The 15,876-nt window shown below is 39.2% G+C and overlaps 1 protein-coding gene across 1 annotated transcript in view; it reads left to right on the forward strand.

The window, feature by feature from the left end:
• The window catches only part of snrnp200 (small nuclear ribonucleoprotein 200 (U5)), a 209,745-nt gene that overhangs the window by 93,887 nt on the left and 99,982 nt on the right, over window positions 1-15,876 (forward strand). Inside the window, exons 25-30 of the mRNA XM_064341033.1 lie at window positions 2,041-2,124; window positions 3,214-3,320; window positions 4,256-4,374; window positions 5,030-5,184; window positions 8,146-8,335; window positions 13,742-13,915. Of these exons, the coding sequence (XP_064197103.1) occupies window positions 2,041-2,124; window positions 3,214-3,320; window positions 4,256-4,374; window positions 5,030-5,184; window positions 8,146-8,335; window positions 13,742-13,915 (829 nt within the window). The remainder of the gene's footprint in view (window positions 1-2,040; window positions 2,125-3,213; window positions 3,321-4,255; window positions 4,375-5,029; window positions 5,185-8,145; window positions 8,336-13,741; window positions 13,916-15,876) is intronic.

Below are 15,876 nucleotides of genomic sequence, written 5' to 3' on the forward strand. Positions count from 1 at the left end.
TAGCTAACATATTTGGTTCACTTTAGCAAGCTAGCTGGTTAGCAAGCCTTTATGAAGTGGCAGTGAGCACATAAACAGCGTAGCATCTACATTTCCAGAGGACATCGCTGTATTCTCAAATAAATAACCAGCCAAAATAAAATGGTGATTGAATGCATCACACATTTGTTTTTTTATCTGAGATAATGATATTAGCTACTATATGATGCTGTGTCAATAGCCAACGCGTTATTGCAAGCGAGTGTGTCATCTAGTCACGCATCATCGTAGCAAGCTAACCAGACCGTAAAAACGCTGATAAAACACTTCTAACGTGGATCATTTTGTTATCTAGCTTTGTCGTGATAACATGAGAGAAGGATTGTTGTCGGAGAAGTGAATCAACCAACAGTTAGCGCGGGTAACCTGCACGAAAGCGCATTGTAGTTTTTTTCACCACTGAATTCTTATGGACACGCCTCACGTTACGTATTTCATCCCGTCGATTTAGTTTCATCTAACGTTACACTTGATTCACTCATTAGCTCCGCTAGATAGTCTTACTCTTTGAGATCATGTAGTAGGAGTAAAATAAGAAAATATAATTCATTTAACTTACTGAGAATAAATAATAAGAAATAATAAGGCTATGTCAACAGCTAATGCGTTATTGCAAGTGAGTGTGTGTCATCTAGTCACGCGTCAGAGCGCATTGTAGTTTTTTTCACCGCCGAATTCTTATGGACAGGGAAGCTCGCTAGATAAAGTCTTACTCTTTGAGATCATGTAGTAGGAATGAAATAAGAAAATATAATTCATTTACTGAGAATAGATACTAAGAAATAATAATAACAAATTAATAACAACAATAATAATATTCATAAAAATACATGTTTGAAACTGGAAAACAGATTTTTTTTTATTACTTTTTTATAGATGGCTGGAAAAGAAAGCGGTAAAAGCAACGTGTGGAGTTATTTTGAATTCACACCACTTGAAGATGGTGTTAAAAAATGTAAAAGATATTAAATTAAATATATATTATCTATCAAAAATTTCTTTGTTTATTTTTATTTATTTGTTTGCTTATAAGTTAAATGTTCTCAAATATAGAAACTTTGATAAAATATACGTTTTTCAAATTGATTTGAAAATGTTGCACTTTTTGACAAAATCAGTAATCGGTGGGCTAGGACTCTCCAAAATCGGGATCAGCATCGGACCCAAAAATCTGGCATCGGTCGGGCTCTAGTTTTGAGTCTTTGATTAGCATTTGTTGTCACTGATGTTACCATAATAGGGGAAGAAGCACTGGGCATGAACATTTGACAGGTACAGTCAAACATCCAATTGCAACAAGTGGCGAGGACAAGAATCTTGATCCCAGCCCATTTAAGAATTTGGCAATTGTCTGTTGTTAAAGTGTGTATGTTAAAATAACACAGTAGACTGAGTTATGGTTGGCAGTTACCATTCAAAACTGCTGAAAAAATAACAAAGGTTTTTTGCTGCGCAAGCTACATTGCACAAGAGTATTTTTGGGCTTAAGAAATGCCAGTGGGTCCCAAAACCATTTTCCATCTACCATGCTTACAGGGAGCATGTCTTTTTAGTCTCTTTATACGATTTTGGCAATTAAACCTGTCATGGTTTCAGTTGTCACGCTGACAAGGTCTTGCTGCAAAGTTGGATGCTTGTTTGCTGTGTTACCTTGAATGTTTGGTTCTTAGATGTCGATGTGTGATATGTGTATTTGGCGGCACTTATTTTGCACTGAACAGTCTTTTCATTGAGCTTGTAATTGCACACGGAACTCTTTTGCATGCTGGCCTTTTCAACTGACTGCAAGTGAAGTGATTGACTACAAGCCCCACCCAGCCCCCCTATTACCCAGTTGCCTAGATAATATTTGGTGATCTTATGTTTAATTGTTTGAAAATTTAAAAAAGAAAAAAATAATTTAATTTAAACAATGTTTTAACAATCAACATATGCATTCCTAATATAGACCAGACCGTTTGTGTTTAACGCAGTCTTTTTTTCTTCTTTTTTTTGTTGCAGATTAATGTATTACTTCAGGCCTACATCTCTCAACTGAAGCTGGAAGGATTTGCACTGATGGCTGACATGGTCTATGTCACCCAGGTGGAACTCTGTTTGTTAACATGCATTGATAAAAAAATACGTCACTATGAGAGAGCCTGGGCATTTTCTATCAGGATTCAACATTGGGGAGATGTCCAGAAATGTTTACCACTCAAGTTTGGAGTGTGCAATAAAGTAATAGTTTACTTACAGGGGTTTTGATATTCCAGTTTTGTTTGCAATGAAAGATATTTTGTTATTTATACATGTTTCCAACAACCTGGCTGGCTGGTATTGGGGGTCTTCTTTGTTGTCCCAATTTAAATGGCTAAATACACTTAAACACTCAAATACGAGAACCTCCATAAAAGATTGTACAGCGATGTGCCTCCAGGGGTTGTGTTTTACTGTGTTAGCGTGTAAGTCATTAAAAATAGTGTAATCTTATTCAGATTCATTATTATCCATAGATTGAAATTTTGTTTATGCAGCCAACATTCACTACACTCCATGCATCTGATCTCCATAACACAAGTACATATTAAAAATGTTACTTTGGCATATGCAAACTTCAAACACAAGAAAATAATAGTGCGGAGTCTTATATCAATATGGAGTGCTTGGGCTGCATGAGAGCTGATTGCTTAAGTAAATAAGCTGTTTTGGTAAAAAAAAATTTTTTTTATCAAAATGGCTTGCAGCAAATTGTAGAAATTGGCCTCTTAACAGTGTTGAACTGGGCGGACAGCTCACATTGAGAGTAGTGGTACTCGGGGAACAAACAAACAAGCCAAACAAATTTTTGAACAAACAAAACCAAAAGGTGCGGTTTACCAAAGGGAAAAAATAAAAAATTTAAATACTTCCAAACTTTCATGTGATTTAGATTAAATTTTCATACTTTAAACTGAGACGCCATAATTGGTGTTGTAACTGGCATTTACCAGATATTCTTATCCAGAGCGATTTATGACACTAGTGCAAAGTTCAGGGATTGAAGTTCAGTAATTTCCTAGAAGGGAAGTGTATAGTCCTCCTGTACACTGCCTGTATTTTCTGCCCCCATTTGTCATTACTGGTTTTTGTCTGAAACATTGTCTTATAGCATTTGTACACAGTATAAGTTGTAACATAAAAATCTCTCTCCAGAGTGCCGGCCGTCTGATGCGGGCAATATTTGAGATTGTGCTGAGCAGAGGCTGGGCCCAACTGACTGACAAGACTATGAACCTCTGCAAGATGATTGACAAGAGAATGTATGTAATTTGCCTCCCGTATTCTTACCATTGACATAGCAACCTGTGTGCACCTTGTCTGTTGGTACTGAAATAAGCATTTTTAGACTGCTGTGTGCCAGTTAAGGCTATTAAGGCCGTTCTAGTGCATGGCGGAGCCTCATGGTCAGGGATCAAATCCTGACTTTGCCAATGCAGACTGGCTGACAGTCCCACACATTGTTCATGGTTAGGGAGGGTTCAGTCTGCTGGGATGCACATCTTGTCCAGAGTGCCGGGATTCTTCAGTTCTGTTCCAGGGGCCCTATGTATGCTGGTTTTCCTTAGTCATTTCTTAAACAATTAGTTATTGAATCGGGTGTTGAAAATGTGTAATTGTGACTTTTTTCCCTTGGAGAACGGGGTTTGGAGAAGTCAAATTATTATTATTTTTTTTCTAAACTTCAGGAGTTGCTCTTGCAGTAAAAACCAATACACATTGGTTTCCCATGACTTTGAGAATGGTTTGAGAACCTTGGTTTTTGTGCAACCAACAATGCTCAAAATTAATTTTGTATGAAATCTAGAATAATACAAAATATAATGTTAAAATAGAAACGTAAATTAACTTAAGTAACTCAGTTTAAGACTTGATGCATAATTTACTATTTGATTTTAGCTATATCTGTTCTACACACTCATACACATAATGTAAAGCAAGAAATATGCATTATGTCGAGTTTGTGGGATTCATTTTTTATTTACAGATATTATGAATATGTTATTTACGACAAAGTGATGTGATAAGTAATGAAAGTAGAACAAAACTCATCCATGTGAAGGTTCATTGCTCCTTTCTCCTGTAATCATCACAAGCTAAACTGAGCATTATCAATATACATTCTTTTGATTCTGAATGTGCATTGTTTTTTGTTTGCACTTGTATGTGGTCATCTTGCTATTATGTCTCTTCTCAGGTGGCAGTCCATGTCTCCCCTCCGTCAGTTTCGGAAGCTTCCGGAAGAAGTCATCAAGAAAATTGAGAAGAAGAACTTTCCATTTGAGCGTCTCTATGACCTTAATCACAATGAAATTGGTGAGGAAATACCACTTTCTTGTATGTCCCCTGTCAGCAGCCGTACCACCATGCATCCTGCACCTTCCAGGTGGCTGTAGCTAATTGGCTTGGTTAGTACTTGGGATGGGAGACTGCCTGGGAAAGCTAAGTTGCTGCTGTAAGTAGTGTTGGTGGGCCAGCAGGGGGCTGTCTTCCCTCTGGTCAAATAAAACCCCAGGGCATTGATGGGGACCCTGTATTTTGAGAGATGCCGTCTTCAGATGAGACGTTAAATCGAGGTCCTGACTCACTGTAGTCATTAAATACCCCATGACACTAATCGCAGAGAGTTGGGGGATCCCCGGTGTCTTGGCTAAATTCCCAATCTGGCTGTCTCATACTGACACCTAATTATTCCTCGATTTAATTGGCTAAATATTGTTCTCTCCCTATCCCCCTTAACCGATGTGTGCTGAGCGTTCTGGCGCAAAATGGCTGCTCTGCATCACCCACACATTGGAGGTGGGTGTGGTGAGATCCCCCTCATCACTGCAAAGTACTTTGAGCATACAGAAAAGTGCTATATAAATGCAATGATGTATTCATTCATGTGATTTTCATTCAAAAAATTTAAATCATGGTGTCTGCATGGTAGTGCGCAAAGTAAATTTGGTAATCTAACTTTATTCTACAGGTGAATTGATCCGCATGCCAAAGATGGGGAAGACCATCCACAAGTATGTGCACCAGTTCCCGAAATTGGACCTGGCAGTTCATCTGCAGCCCATTACCCGTTCCACGCTCAAAGTAGAACTCACGATCACACCAGATTTCCAATGGGATGACAAGGTCTGTTCACCTGTCTTTGAGTGCTGTCACTCTGAATTCATAATAAACAATAATTTAAATTAATGTTAATTTAAATGATCTTGGCTAATTAAATGTGAATTTGTAACCCTGTATCCATAATACTGCAAAGTAATATATTGGAATAGCAGTGGCGTTTTTAGCATGACATTTCTGGTGGGGCCGTTTTGTATGACGTCACATCACAAAAAATAAAGGTAGCCAGTTAGTCTACGGTAGGCCTATTCTACTATATGGGCTGCGCTGTAAGTGCCAGGGAGCAGAGAGATTTACAAACTGAATAAAAAAATAAAGACTTATTCAGACTTGAACTTAAGAAACTTCAAAAATTAAAATAAAATCACACGACTTAAGGGAGGAAGCATTTCCAGTATGTCGAAACGCAGCAGCATGGTGTTGTATACCTTTAGCGTTGTGCTGTTTTCAGTGTCCTTAGTCCCAGTCATAACACCCCAGATTCAACTTGCGCAAGTAGTGTCTTGCACTCAGGTAATGTACGACAATGCACAAAACGGTGTACGTCCAACTTTTATATGGCTAGTTGGAGAATGATAGTCATGTTTCTCATAGGTACCAATTCACATTGCAATTTCTCCCCTCCTCTTCATCCCCAGAGAATTTTTGATGGGGAAACTCTTTTAATTTGGTTTTTGCTCTTTTCTTTATTCAGCTTTTTTTTTTTTACCATTAAAGAATGTCACTAGTGACATTTTAGTTATTGTAGCAGCCTAAATACGCAAAGAATAAAGGTCATTTTTTCTTTTGAATCATTTTAGCCGCGTTTCCACCGCAGGAACTATACCCCGGAACTAGGAACCTTTTGAGGAACTCAGTGCGTTTCCACCGCAGGAACTAGGGTCTAAATTTAGTTCCGGGGGATTTGTTTTACCCCCCAAAAGGTTCCTGCTCGGGGGGTAGTACTTTCCGAAAGTACAGGAACCTTTTGGGTGGAGCTTGCAGCGCTGAACATTTCTGATTGGTCGAGTAGCCTACTTGTAGCATTTTTTTGTCTATTTTCAGGCGCCATGTTTGAAAATATGCAGGCGCAAACCGACTTATTTTCATAATAACTTCAAATCAAACTTGTATGTTATGCGGCGCAGTAGCCTACTTTTGGTTATAGCCTGCCAACCTCTTGGAATTATAACGTGTGCTCTTCTGCTCTTTTCTTCCTTTAGTATTCGTTTTATAAAATGCTAAGCATTCGTGCTGGGACAGCGTATTACGTACTAAAACATTCAAAAGGATTAATTTGGTTGCTGAATATTTTCTTCCGGATTTTCTTTGTTAGCCCGTTGTAATTGACTCAAAACGTTTGATACAGTTATGTGAGGTATGCGGTAGTTCTGCGTAATTCACATTGGTGATACAGTAAAAGCAAACTGGAAATCACCTTCCGCACTTTTTGTCAGGGTAAAATAACAGGTTAATTCTAGTAATCGTACCTTTAGCTTTTTCAGACTGCCGTAATTTTACTCTGCCATTCTTCAATTCCACAAAAAGACCAGGAAGACTATGGACTAATTTATGGTGCATGGTTTGCATCTGGAGGGCACACTTCGCTGCTCGGCTAGCAGTAACTTCGAAGGAAAACAAACGGTGGCTGTACCACTACTAATTTAAATTTTCACGCAAGTCCGAGTTTTCGTTCTATTCTTGTCATTTTGCGATTAGCCTATATAGAATTGACGATGAGAAAGTAATCAAACAGCAAATTGTTTAGCCTACAACGTGTGCATGTTTTCTGCTGTTGTTGCCAGTTATATTGGAAACGTGAATGCATTCTGTCGCTTCGGATTCAAGACATGAAAGCGAATGTTCGCATAAAAACATAATGAATGTGTTTGAGAGGATATATAAAACAGTTACAATCTGACTATTGGTCTGTTATATCCTATTTGTTGCATAACGGTCCAAGTTCAACTACCAACGACCGTTTTGCTTGACAACGGTAAAATATGCCCAAACGGCTGCAGAAGAATATTTCAATTCCATGTGATTAAATCGATAAAAATCAATACATTACATTACAGGCATTTAGCAGACGCTCTTATCCAGAGCGACTTACACAACTTTTACATAGCATTTTACATTGTATCCATTTATACAGCTGGATATATACTGAAGCAATTTTGGTTAAGTACCTTGCTCAAGGGTACAACGGCAGTGTCCTACCCGTGAATCGAACCTACGACCTTTCGGTTACAAGTCTAGTTCCCTACCCACTGTGCTACACTCCGTCCGTCAATAAATACAAAAGTCACCACATATAGTCATTGTTGGTAACCCGTTGTATATACGTGGAATAAACCCCTCCGGGCTGTCCCGGTTATTAGAAAATAATGTAGGCTACTTCAGTGGTAGTATGGGGTTACAGAAGAAATCATATGACAGATGGACCGACGACAACGTCGCTTTTTCATACGTCAGTGGCCTAATTTGCCTAATCTTCGCTGGACTTTAGACCCCGGTGGAAACGCAGACAACCATTGGCTGAAGGAACCTTTTAGTTCCTGGTAAAGTAGTTCCTGGGACTGAAAGTTCCGGGTAATTTTGGTGGAAACGCGACTTTAGGCTTCTATGATAAGGGTTGGAACCATGGGTCTCAATAAGAGCCGGATTCACTAAGCAAAATCGGAATTGATAAAATTCAATTGATTCTCAACCATACTAGTCAGACTAATTACCCCATGACTGCAGAGCCAAAGCTGGAGAGAAATTGTCTTTGCTCTTCAGTAACATGGTAGCCACAAAACTCACTAGCATCTATCAACAATATTGTTGCTTCATGTTTATTAGCATTTTCTAGTGACAAAGAACTCTGATTTCGTGCTGCATTTTACTGTGGTATGGGGTAACAACTTGACTGAAATTTTGTATGGGTGTGTTACTTGATGTGTATGTGTGTCCTAACGTGAGAAATCTCCCGACTGTCCCCTGCAGGTTCACGGCTCCTCTGAGGCCTTCTGGATCTTGGTCGAAGACGTAGACAGTGAAGTCATACTCCACCATGAGTATTTTCTTCTGAAGGCAAAATATGCCCAGGATGAGCACCTAGTCACCTTTTTCGTCCCTGTGTTTGAGCCACTGCCTCCCCAGTACTTCATCCGTGTGGCATCTGATCGCTGGCTGTGTAAGTGACCACAGCCTTTGCACAGTTTCTTCTTTCTTTGAAATTTTTGACTGCAGCAAAGGTTTGATTGTGACAAGATAAAAAATCTATGTGGATAGTAGTGCATAGCATGTATTTTAGAATTTTGGTATGGCTTAGATTTTTATGTTATGCACTTTTAGGGTATAGGAGGTGGCTGAAAATATGTTCATACATGTTGCGCTTAAAGCTGCAGTTAGTGACGTTCTTAATGGTGATAATGAAAACACCAATTGGCCCTGTCTAAAGAAAGAGACACTTCTCCACAGCTCATTGTGAAAATGTATCAACATTTCTAGCTACAACTCCTCGGCACACAGGATTACTGAATTATAGACTGCCATAGCCAACACTACACACAAAATGTCAGCTCCAAAAGTCCAGGTGAAACAAAGTTAACATTTTCATTTTTGCAGAGCTTACCGATAACGCAACAAAACATTTTCCATTTAGTTATCCAGTTCAGTAGCTAATGTGGTGATGGTTTTGCTGAGTTCACAAGTTTGTCAGATGTAGCTTGTTAGCTATTTTCCATGATGGTTTGCGATGGCTAACATTTGCAAAAATTTCAGTAACTTTTTACGGTAAGGTCACATGAATTGGCATTAACAAATGTAGTTGTTAACATGTAATTAATGATGTGTATACATTAAGAATGAAATGAACTTTTCATTAGTTAGTAGTTAACAAATATATTGATGTACAGTGGTTTATGGTTTCATTTGATGCATTTGCCTCTGCGGGAGAGGTACTGCCGGCCAGAGGGAAATGCTTGGGGGCTTCTGACAGTAGGGCAGCAAAGTGTAATTTTTCCCTCATACAGTAAGTACGGTTTCCACCATTCTGCATTGTACTTGGCGTCACACCGTGTTGCATTTCACACTCCTCTCTTGAGCGTCTAGCAGCGATTATAGCCTAACTATCGAGATTCTAAGTAACTTTTTTTTTGTACTCCACGTAGATCATAAACCCTTGAATATAAAAACGACTCATTGAAATCAGTTGAGAAATGTAAACGTTATAGTGCTTTTTATCCAGAAAAACCGCAGCTCCCCCCGTTTACTTGTATTTGTTTACAGGCCAGTCTTGCCTGGACCAAATGCGGCGACGTTGGCGTACGATCCAAAGGCCAATGCAGCGTCTATGTATAGACGCTTTCAATGTAAACAAATGTTACTGCGCGTGTGCGTTGTTCTGGCCCTAACTTAACTTCCGGCAGACTTCCGCAAACAATCAATAACAACAGAGTCCCTCTAGACTATTTCTGATAACAAGCAAAATAAATAAGTAAATTACGTTAGCTAGCTAGTTAAAACTGTCTAGCCAGAATTATTTGAGGTTACCAGTCAAAGAAAAGAACCGTTACTTGGCCAAACTCAAATGTGAACAAGTGACAGAAACGGATAACTGTTGACAGTATTGCACCTTGCTGAGCATCACATTCCTTGCATAATCCATTACTGTTCTGGGTTACATGCAAATTCCTGTGTAAAAAGTGCACACTTTCTACGATATTGCTTAAAAATGATGATTAGAGAGACAAACTGGGGCTAGTGGGCAGCATGTGTAGCCAATGCAAATACTGTAGGTTATTTGTATAGCATGCATTGATGGAAAAACATTGTGGCTCTTAATAGTTTGGGTCATCTTGCTAGGTTACCACAACAAAAAATGATTAGGCAATGTAACGCTGTCAAGTCATTGGAAACAGGTATCATAACGTTAGTAAAACGTAGCTAAAGCGTATCAACTACTAGCATTGATCTAACGTTGCTTTGAATAATTATACAATGTTAGCTACGTTTAGCTAGCTAGCTAGCTACAATCAGTTTAGTTAGCTCGTTCATAACTATTGCAGGCATGGCTTATTACTGGTCAGCAAGCTATCGCTTATCATGAGTTTGTTACCTGAAACGAAGTCAGTGCTAGAGTGAGAGCACCTATTCGACCACCTTCGTTCGACAGACAGGAAAGCGTACACTGATTTGCAACTATATATGAAATAGGTGAAATATCGGTAACAACCTGTACCTAGTTATGTAGGGATAAAATGCCCTTGTTATCCTTCTGTGGTTATTTTTTTCAGTACTTTCATGATTTTTTTTTTTCTGTGCCAGCAAATAAGTCAGAGGTGGTCCAGTGCTAGCTTTTGGTTGCTAAGAGGACGTGTATCGACCACCCCATATAAATGAATGGAACTTGACATAAATTTGCTAGTATCCTGTCGTGCGGATTTGCGGTTAATATGAGAGAGGGTGGTCTCTATCAGCATGTCTAGGAATCCGTACATATTCACTGTTGTAATCCAAGTCGCAGGACGCAAAATAGCCGTTAGGAAAGCAGTTTGAAATTATGAAGCAACGTCTGCGCCATTGGCTTTAATGGGTTGCGATGAGATAATTACGAGTGCGTTGCTTGTCTTAAGTCGATATAGTATAAGGCTGTATTAGTATTACTAAATGTGTGAAGGCGATTTTTTAATACAGTTTATTATGTGTATTTTTTATAGGACTTACATTTTAATAGGTAACGATGTCCAGTTATTTCTCAAAAATACGAAGTAACAACGCACAAGCACCAGCTATAATAATCGCAGGGATTCAAGCAATTAGTTTCACAATTCCCTAGTGGGGTTACAAATTTTCGAAATGTAGTTTGTTCCTGAGGTCAGGTTGCACCCCACAGCACAACAACCTGAGCCCAACATCAGTCTGCTCATCAGTTTAAAGGAGTACCATGGTGATTTTCACACTTTCTCGGTTTTATGTGCTATTTGCACAAGAGGCATTGAAGAAACACAATGAGTAAAGTATTAAATATGTCCGTTCTGTATTTTTGGAGAAATATGCGTCACAAATACAGTAACCACTCCCCTTTCCATGCCCCGTAAACCCATGGATAACTGGAGACCCATAGTTTGCGCCGTTGGCTTACAGGCAAGACAATGCAAATATTTGACTAACGTTAGGTTCACTTAAATTAGAGTGCCTTTTGAGGACTTAGATTATTTCTGGTTATATTCATTTAGCTAGCTCGCTAACGTTAGCTAGCTAGGTAGTTTGCTTTCATAAGGCAATGTTATCGATAACGTTAGCTAGCTAGTTTGCTTTTATGAGGACGTTATAGTTGTGCTTTTATCTTAACTTGGCTAGCTAGATAGCAAAAATTATAATTGGATAACAAGTCAACGTCCTTACCTTAGCTAAGCGGTCTATCGATACTTGATATACTACTAAGCTAGCTAGCTTGTGAAAATTCAGTCTCCCAAAAAGAGCGCGTATCATGGGGGGATAGCTATGGTAACGGGACATGGTCTGTCAATCATAGCTAACTGACAGTTCTCATTACCACGCCCAGACGGTTTGGGTGAACTTTTATCATGGGAAATTTAGGCTTAGAAAAATACGTTTTAAAGTACATTGAAATGACTGAATAATAAACCACCATGTTACTCCTTTAACTTTCACTCCATTTGTAATCGGTGTCATATTAGCCAGTAAACACAAACCCAAACAAACAGAGCGGAAGTTAACCAAGCGCATAACCTTGGCAACGCGCATGCGTCCGATGAAAGCGTCTATATATGTCTAGGGCTCCACCCACCTAGCTGTCCACTGCTGTTATAATGTGATGCGTGTGCTACACTTATTAGAGTCCAGACGGAAACAAAATCATGAATAGTTTCTCGGTCGTGTAAAAAAAAAAAAAAAAAAACATCAATAATTATTTATCAGCTAGTCGACGTCACTGCCCGAGTCGACTGATCGATTAGTCATGCCCATCCCTAAAGAAAACATTAGTATTTGGGACAAAAAAAGCCCTAATACCAGTAAATTATGGGCTTGTATCAGCATAAAAGCCATTCAAATATTTGTACGGATCTGGTAGAGTTGAGGCCAAAAGTTTACATACACCTAGGCTAAAGATATTCAAACTCAGTTTTTCACAACTCCGCACATTGCATGTTACCATACATTTATTTTGGCAAGTCAATTGGGGCATCTACTTTGTTCACATCAGAGGGAATTTTAAAACAATCGATTCAAGACTGATTTATTTCAGCTTTCATTAACTATCAGATTTCCAGTGGGTCAAAAGTTTACAATACACCAAGTTGACTGTCTCTTTAGATAGTCTAGAAGAGTCCAGAAATTGATTTCATGACTTTTTAGAAGCTTCTGATTGGCCCATTGCCATAATTAAGAGTTAATGGGGAGTTAACTGGCACCTGTGGCTGTATTTACGGGCCTACCTTTAGAGCCACAGTCTTTTTGCCCTTGATACCATGGGAATATCCAAGCAAATCAGCCAAGATCTCAGAAAAAAAATTGTGGACCTCCACAAGTCTGGTTCCTCCTTAGGAGCAATTGTCAAACAACTGAAGGTACCACGAGTATCTACAAACAATTGTATGCAAATATAAAAACCTTGGGACCACACAGATATTGCATCGTTCAGGAAGGAGGCACATATTAACTCCCAGGGCTGAACAAACTTTGGTCCGAAAGATTCAACTGAACCCCGAGACGGCAACAAAGGAACTGGTGAAGGAGTTGGAGGCATCAGGTACCAAAGTATCTACGTCTACCATTAAGAGAATCCTACATCGCTGTGGCCTGAGGCTGTACTGTAAGGAAGAAGCCCCTACTCCAAGACCGGCATAAAAAAGCCGAAATGAAGTTTGCAGGTGATCACCAAGATGAAGACCTAGCCTTTTGGAAGAATGTTCTCTGGTCATATGAAACAAAAATTGAACTGTTTGACCATAATGATCAGTGCTATGTATGGAGGGAAAAGGGTGAGGCTTTTAATCTGAAGAACGCCAGGCCAACTGTGAAGCATGGGGCTGGCAGCATCATGTTGTGAGGGTGTTTTGCTGGAAAAGGGATTGGTGCAGTTCAAAAAAAAAAAAATTACCAACTGCAGTTTTAAGTGAATCCAAGACTGTAATTCTCCTTGATGAATGTACAGAATCATCAGTTTTCCAAATAAAGCAATTTCAGATGCATCTTTGTTTCTCATAGTTTCTTATGAGAAACAAAAATTAATTGATGAATCTCGTAATCTTTATTTCTCATAGTTTTTTCAGAAATGCAACAATTCCTTTTTCTTTCACCAGAAATGTATTAGTCTGCCCATGTATCCTGTATTAATGTTAGGCTATATTCTGTTCAGACATCCAAACATTCTACATTGTTGATCATTTAAACTCTTACGTAAGGCGTTTTACCTTGCTCTGAGGAATGGAAAGCTGATATTTGTATATATGGTCTCAAGTTTCATCGGTGATGAGCAAGTATCCCATCCGTTAAAATGTAATGTTTTCCACACAGACCATGAAGGTATATGTACAGAAACAGGATGGGATAACCTTTTTATTTTTTTCAGCCTGTGAGACCCAGCTGCCTGTGTCGTTCCGTCACCTAATCCTGCCAGAAAAGTACCCACCGCCCACAGAGCTGCTAGACCTGCAGCCCTTGCCAGTCTCAGCCCTCAGAAACTCTGCCTTTGAAAGCCTGTACCAAGAAAAGTTCCCCTTCTTCAATCCAATCCAGACACAGGGTGAGTGAAAAATACAGTTCTTGAACATGCTCAGGCTTGTTCAGGTAAGTATATTAGCTGTTTTATGAAATATGCTTTTAAGGCATGTGCCCAGCAGATCACTTAGTTCCTGTGGTACCGGCCTCCTAACTGGTCCAAGGGTTAGGGCTAAGAGAAGTGAAGGGTCTACAGCACGGTTGTCAAATTCCTGTTCTGGAGGGCTACGGTGTCTGCTGGTTTTTGGTGTGTTCTCTGTATTTTATTTAAGTCATTAGCCGCGTTTTCACCGCAGGAACTAGGGTCTAAATTTAGTTACCCCCCAAAAAGTTCCTGCTCGGGGGGTAGTACTTTCCGAAAGTACAGGAACCTTTTGGGTGGAGCTTGCAGCGCTGAACATTTCTTATTGGTCGAGTACTCGCAGCATTTTTTTGTGTTTATTTTCAGGCGCCATGTTTAAAAATATGCAGCCGCAAACCAGTTTATTTTCATCATAACTTCAAATCAAACTTGTATGTTATGCGGCGGAGGAGCCTAGTTTTGGTTATAGCCTGCCAACGTCTTGGAATTATAACGTGTGTTCTTCTGTTCTTTTCTTGCTTTAGTATTAGTTTTATAATTTTTAAAAATAAAAAGCATTCGTGCTGGGACAGCATAGCCTATTACGTACCAAAACATTCAAACGGATTAATTCGGTTGCTGAATATTTTCTTTCGGACTTTCTTTGTTAGCCCGTTGTAATTGACTCAAAACGTTTGATACAGTTATGTGAGGTATGCAGTAGTTCTGCGTAATTTACATTGGTGATACAGTAAAAGCAAACTGGAAATCATCTTCCGCACTTTTTGTCAGGGTAAAATAACAGGTTAATTCTAGTAATCGTCCCTTTAGCTTTTTCAGACTGCCGTAATTTTACTCTGCCATTCTTCAATTCCACAAAAAGACCAGGAAGACTATGGACTAATTTATGGTGCATGGTTTGCATCTGGAGGGCACACTTCGCTGCTCGGCTAGCAGTAACTTCGAAGGAAAACAAACGGTGGTTGTAGGCTACCACTACTAATTTAAATTTTCACGCAAGTCCCGAGTTTTCGTTCTATTCTTGTCATTTTGCGATTAGCCTATATGGAATTGACGATGAGAAAGTAATCAAACAGCAAATTGTTTACAACGTGTGCATGTTTTCTGCTGTTGTTGCCAGTTATACATATAAATGTGAATGCATTCTGTCGCTTCGGATGTCAAGGCATGAAAGCGAATGTTCGCATAAAAACATAATGAATGTGTTTGAGAGGATATATAAAACAGTTACAATCTGACTATTGGCCTGTTATATACTATTTGTTGCCAAGTTCAACTACCAGCGACATTTTTGCTTGACAACGGTAAAATATGCCCAAATGGCTGCAGAAGAATATTTCAATTCCAGGCGATTAAATCGATAAAAATCAATAAATACAAAAGTAACCATATACGGTCATTGTTGGTAGCCCATTGTATATAAGTGGAATAAACCCCTCCGGGCTGTCTCGGTTATTAGAAAATAATGTAGGCTACTTCGGTGGTAGTATGGGGTTACAGAAGAAATCATAGGACAGATGGACGGACGACAACGTCGCTTTTTCATACGTCAGTGGGATAATTTGCCTAATCTTCGCGGGACTTTAGACCGCGGTGGAAACGCAGACAACCATGGGCTGAAGGAACCTTTTAGTTCCTTAAAGTAGTTCCTGGGACTGAAAGTACTTTTGGTCGAAACGCGGCTATTGATTGGGTAAGGAACCCACACACCTTGTTCTATAGGGCTTAATTGGCAGTTGATTGAAAAGAAAACACAAAAACCCATGGACACTGTGTGACCCCCTTGGGATTCTGTTTAACACCCCTGGTCGACGGGATTCTGCATCTGGAAATTTTTTATGCTTTTTTTTTTTTTGGAAAACGTACCTTTTTAGCATTGCTTTTACTTAGTGCCCTCATACTTT

The sequence above is a fragment of the Anguilla rostrata genome, chromosome 6, assembly GCF_018555375.3.
Source record: "Anguilla rostrata isolate EN2019 chromosome 6, ASM1855537v3, whole genome shotgun sequence".
NCBI classification, from domain to species: Eukaryota; Metazoa; Chordata; class Actinopteri; order Anguilliformes; family Anguillidae; genus Anguilla; species Anguilla rostrata.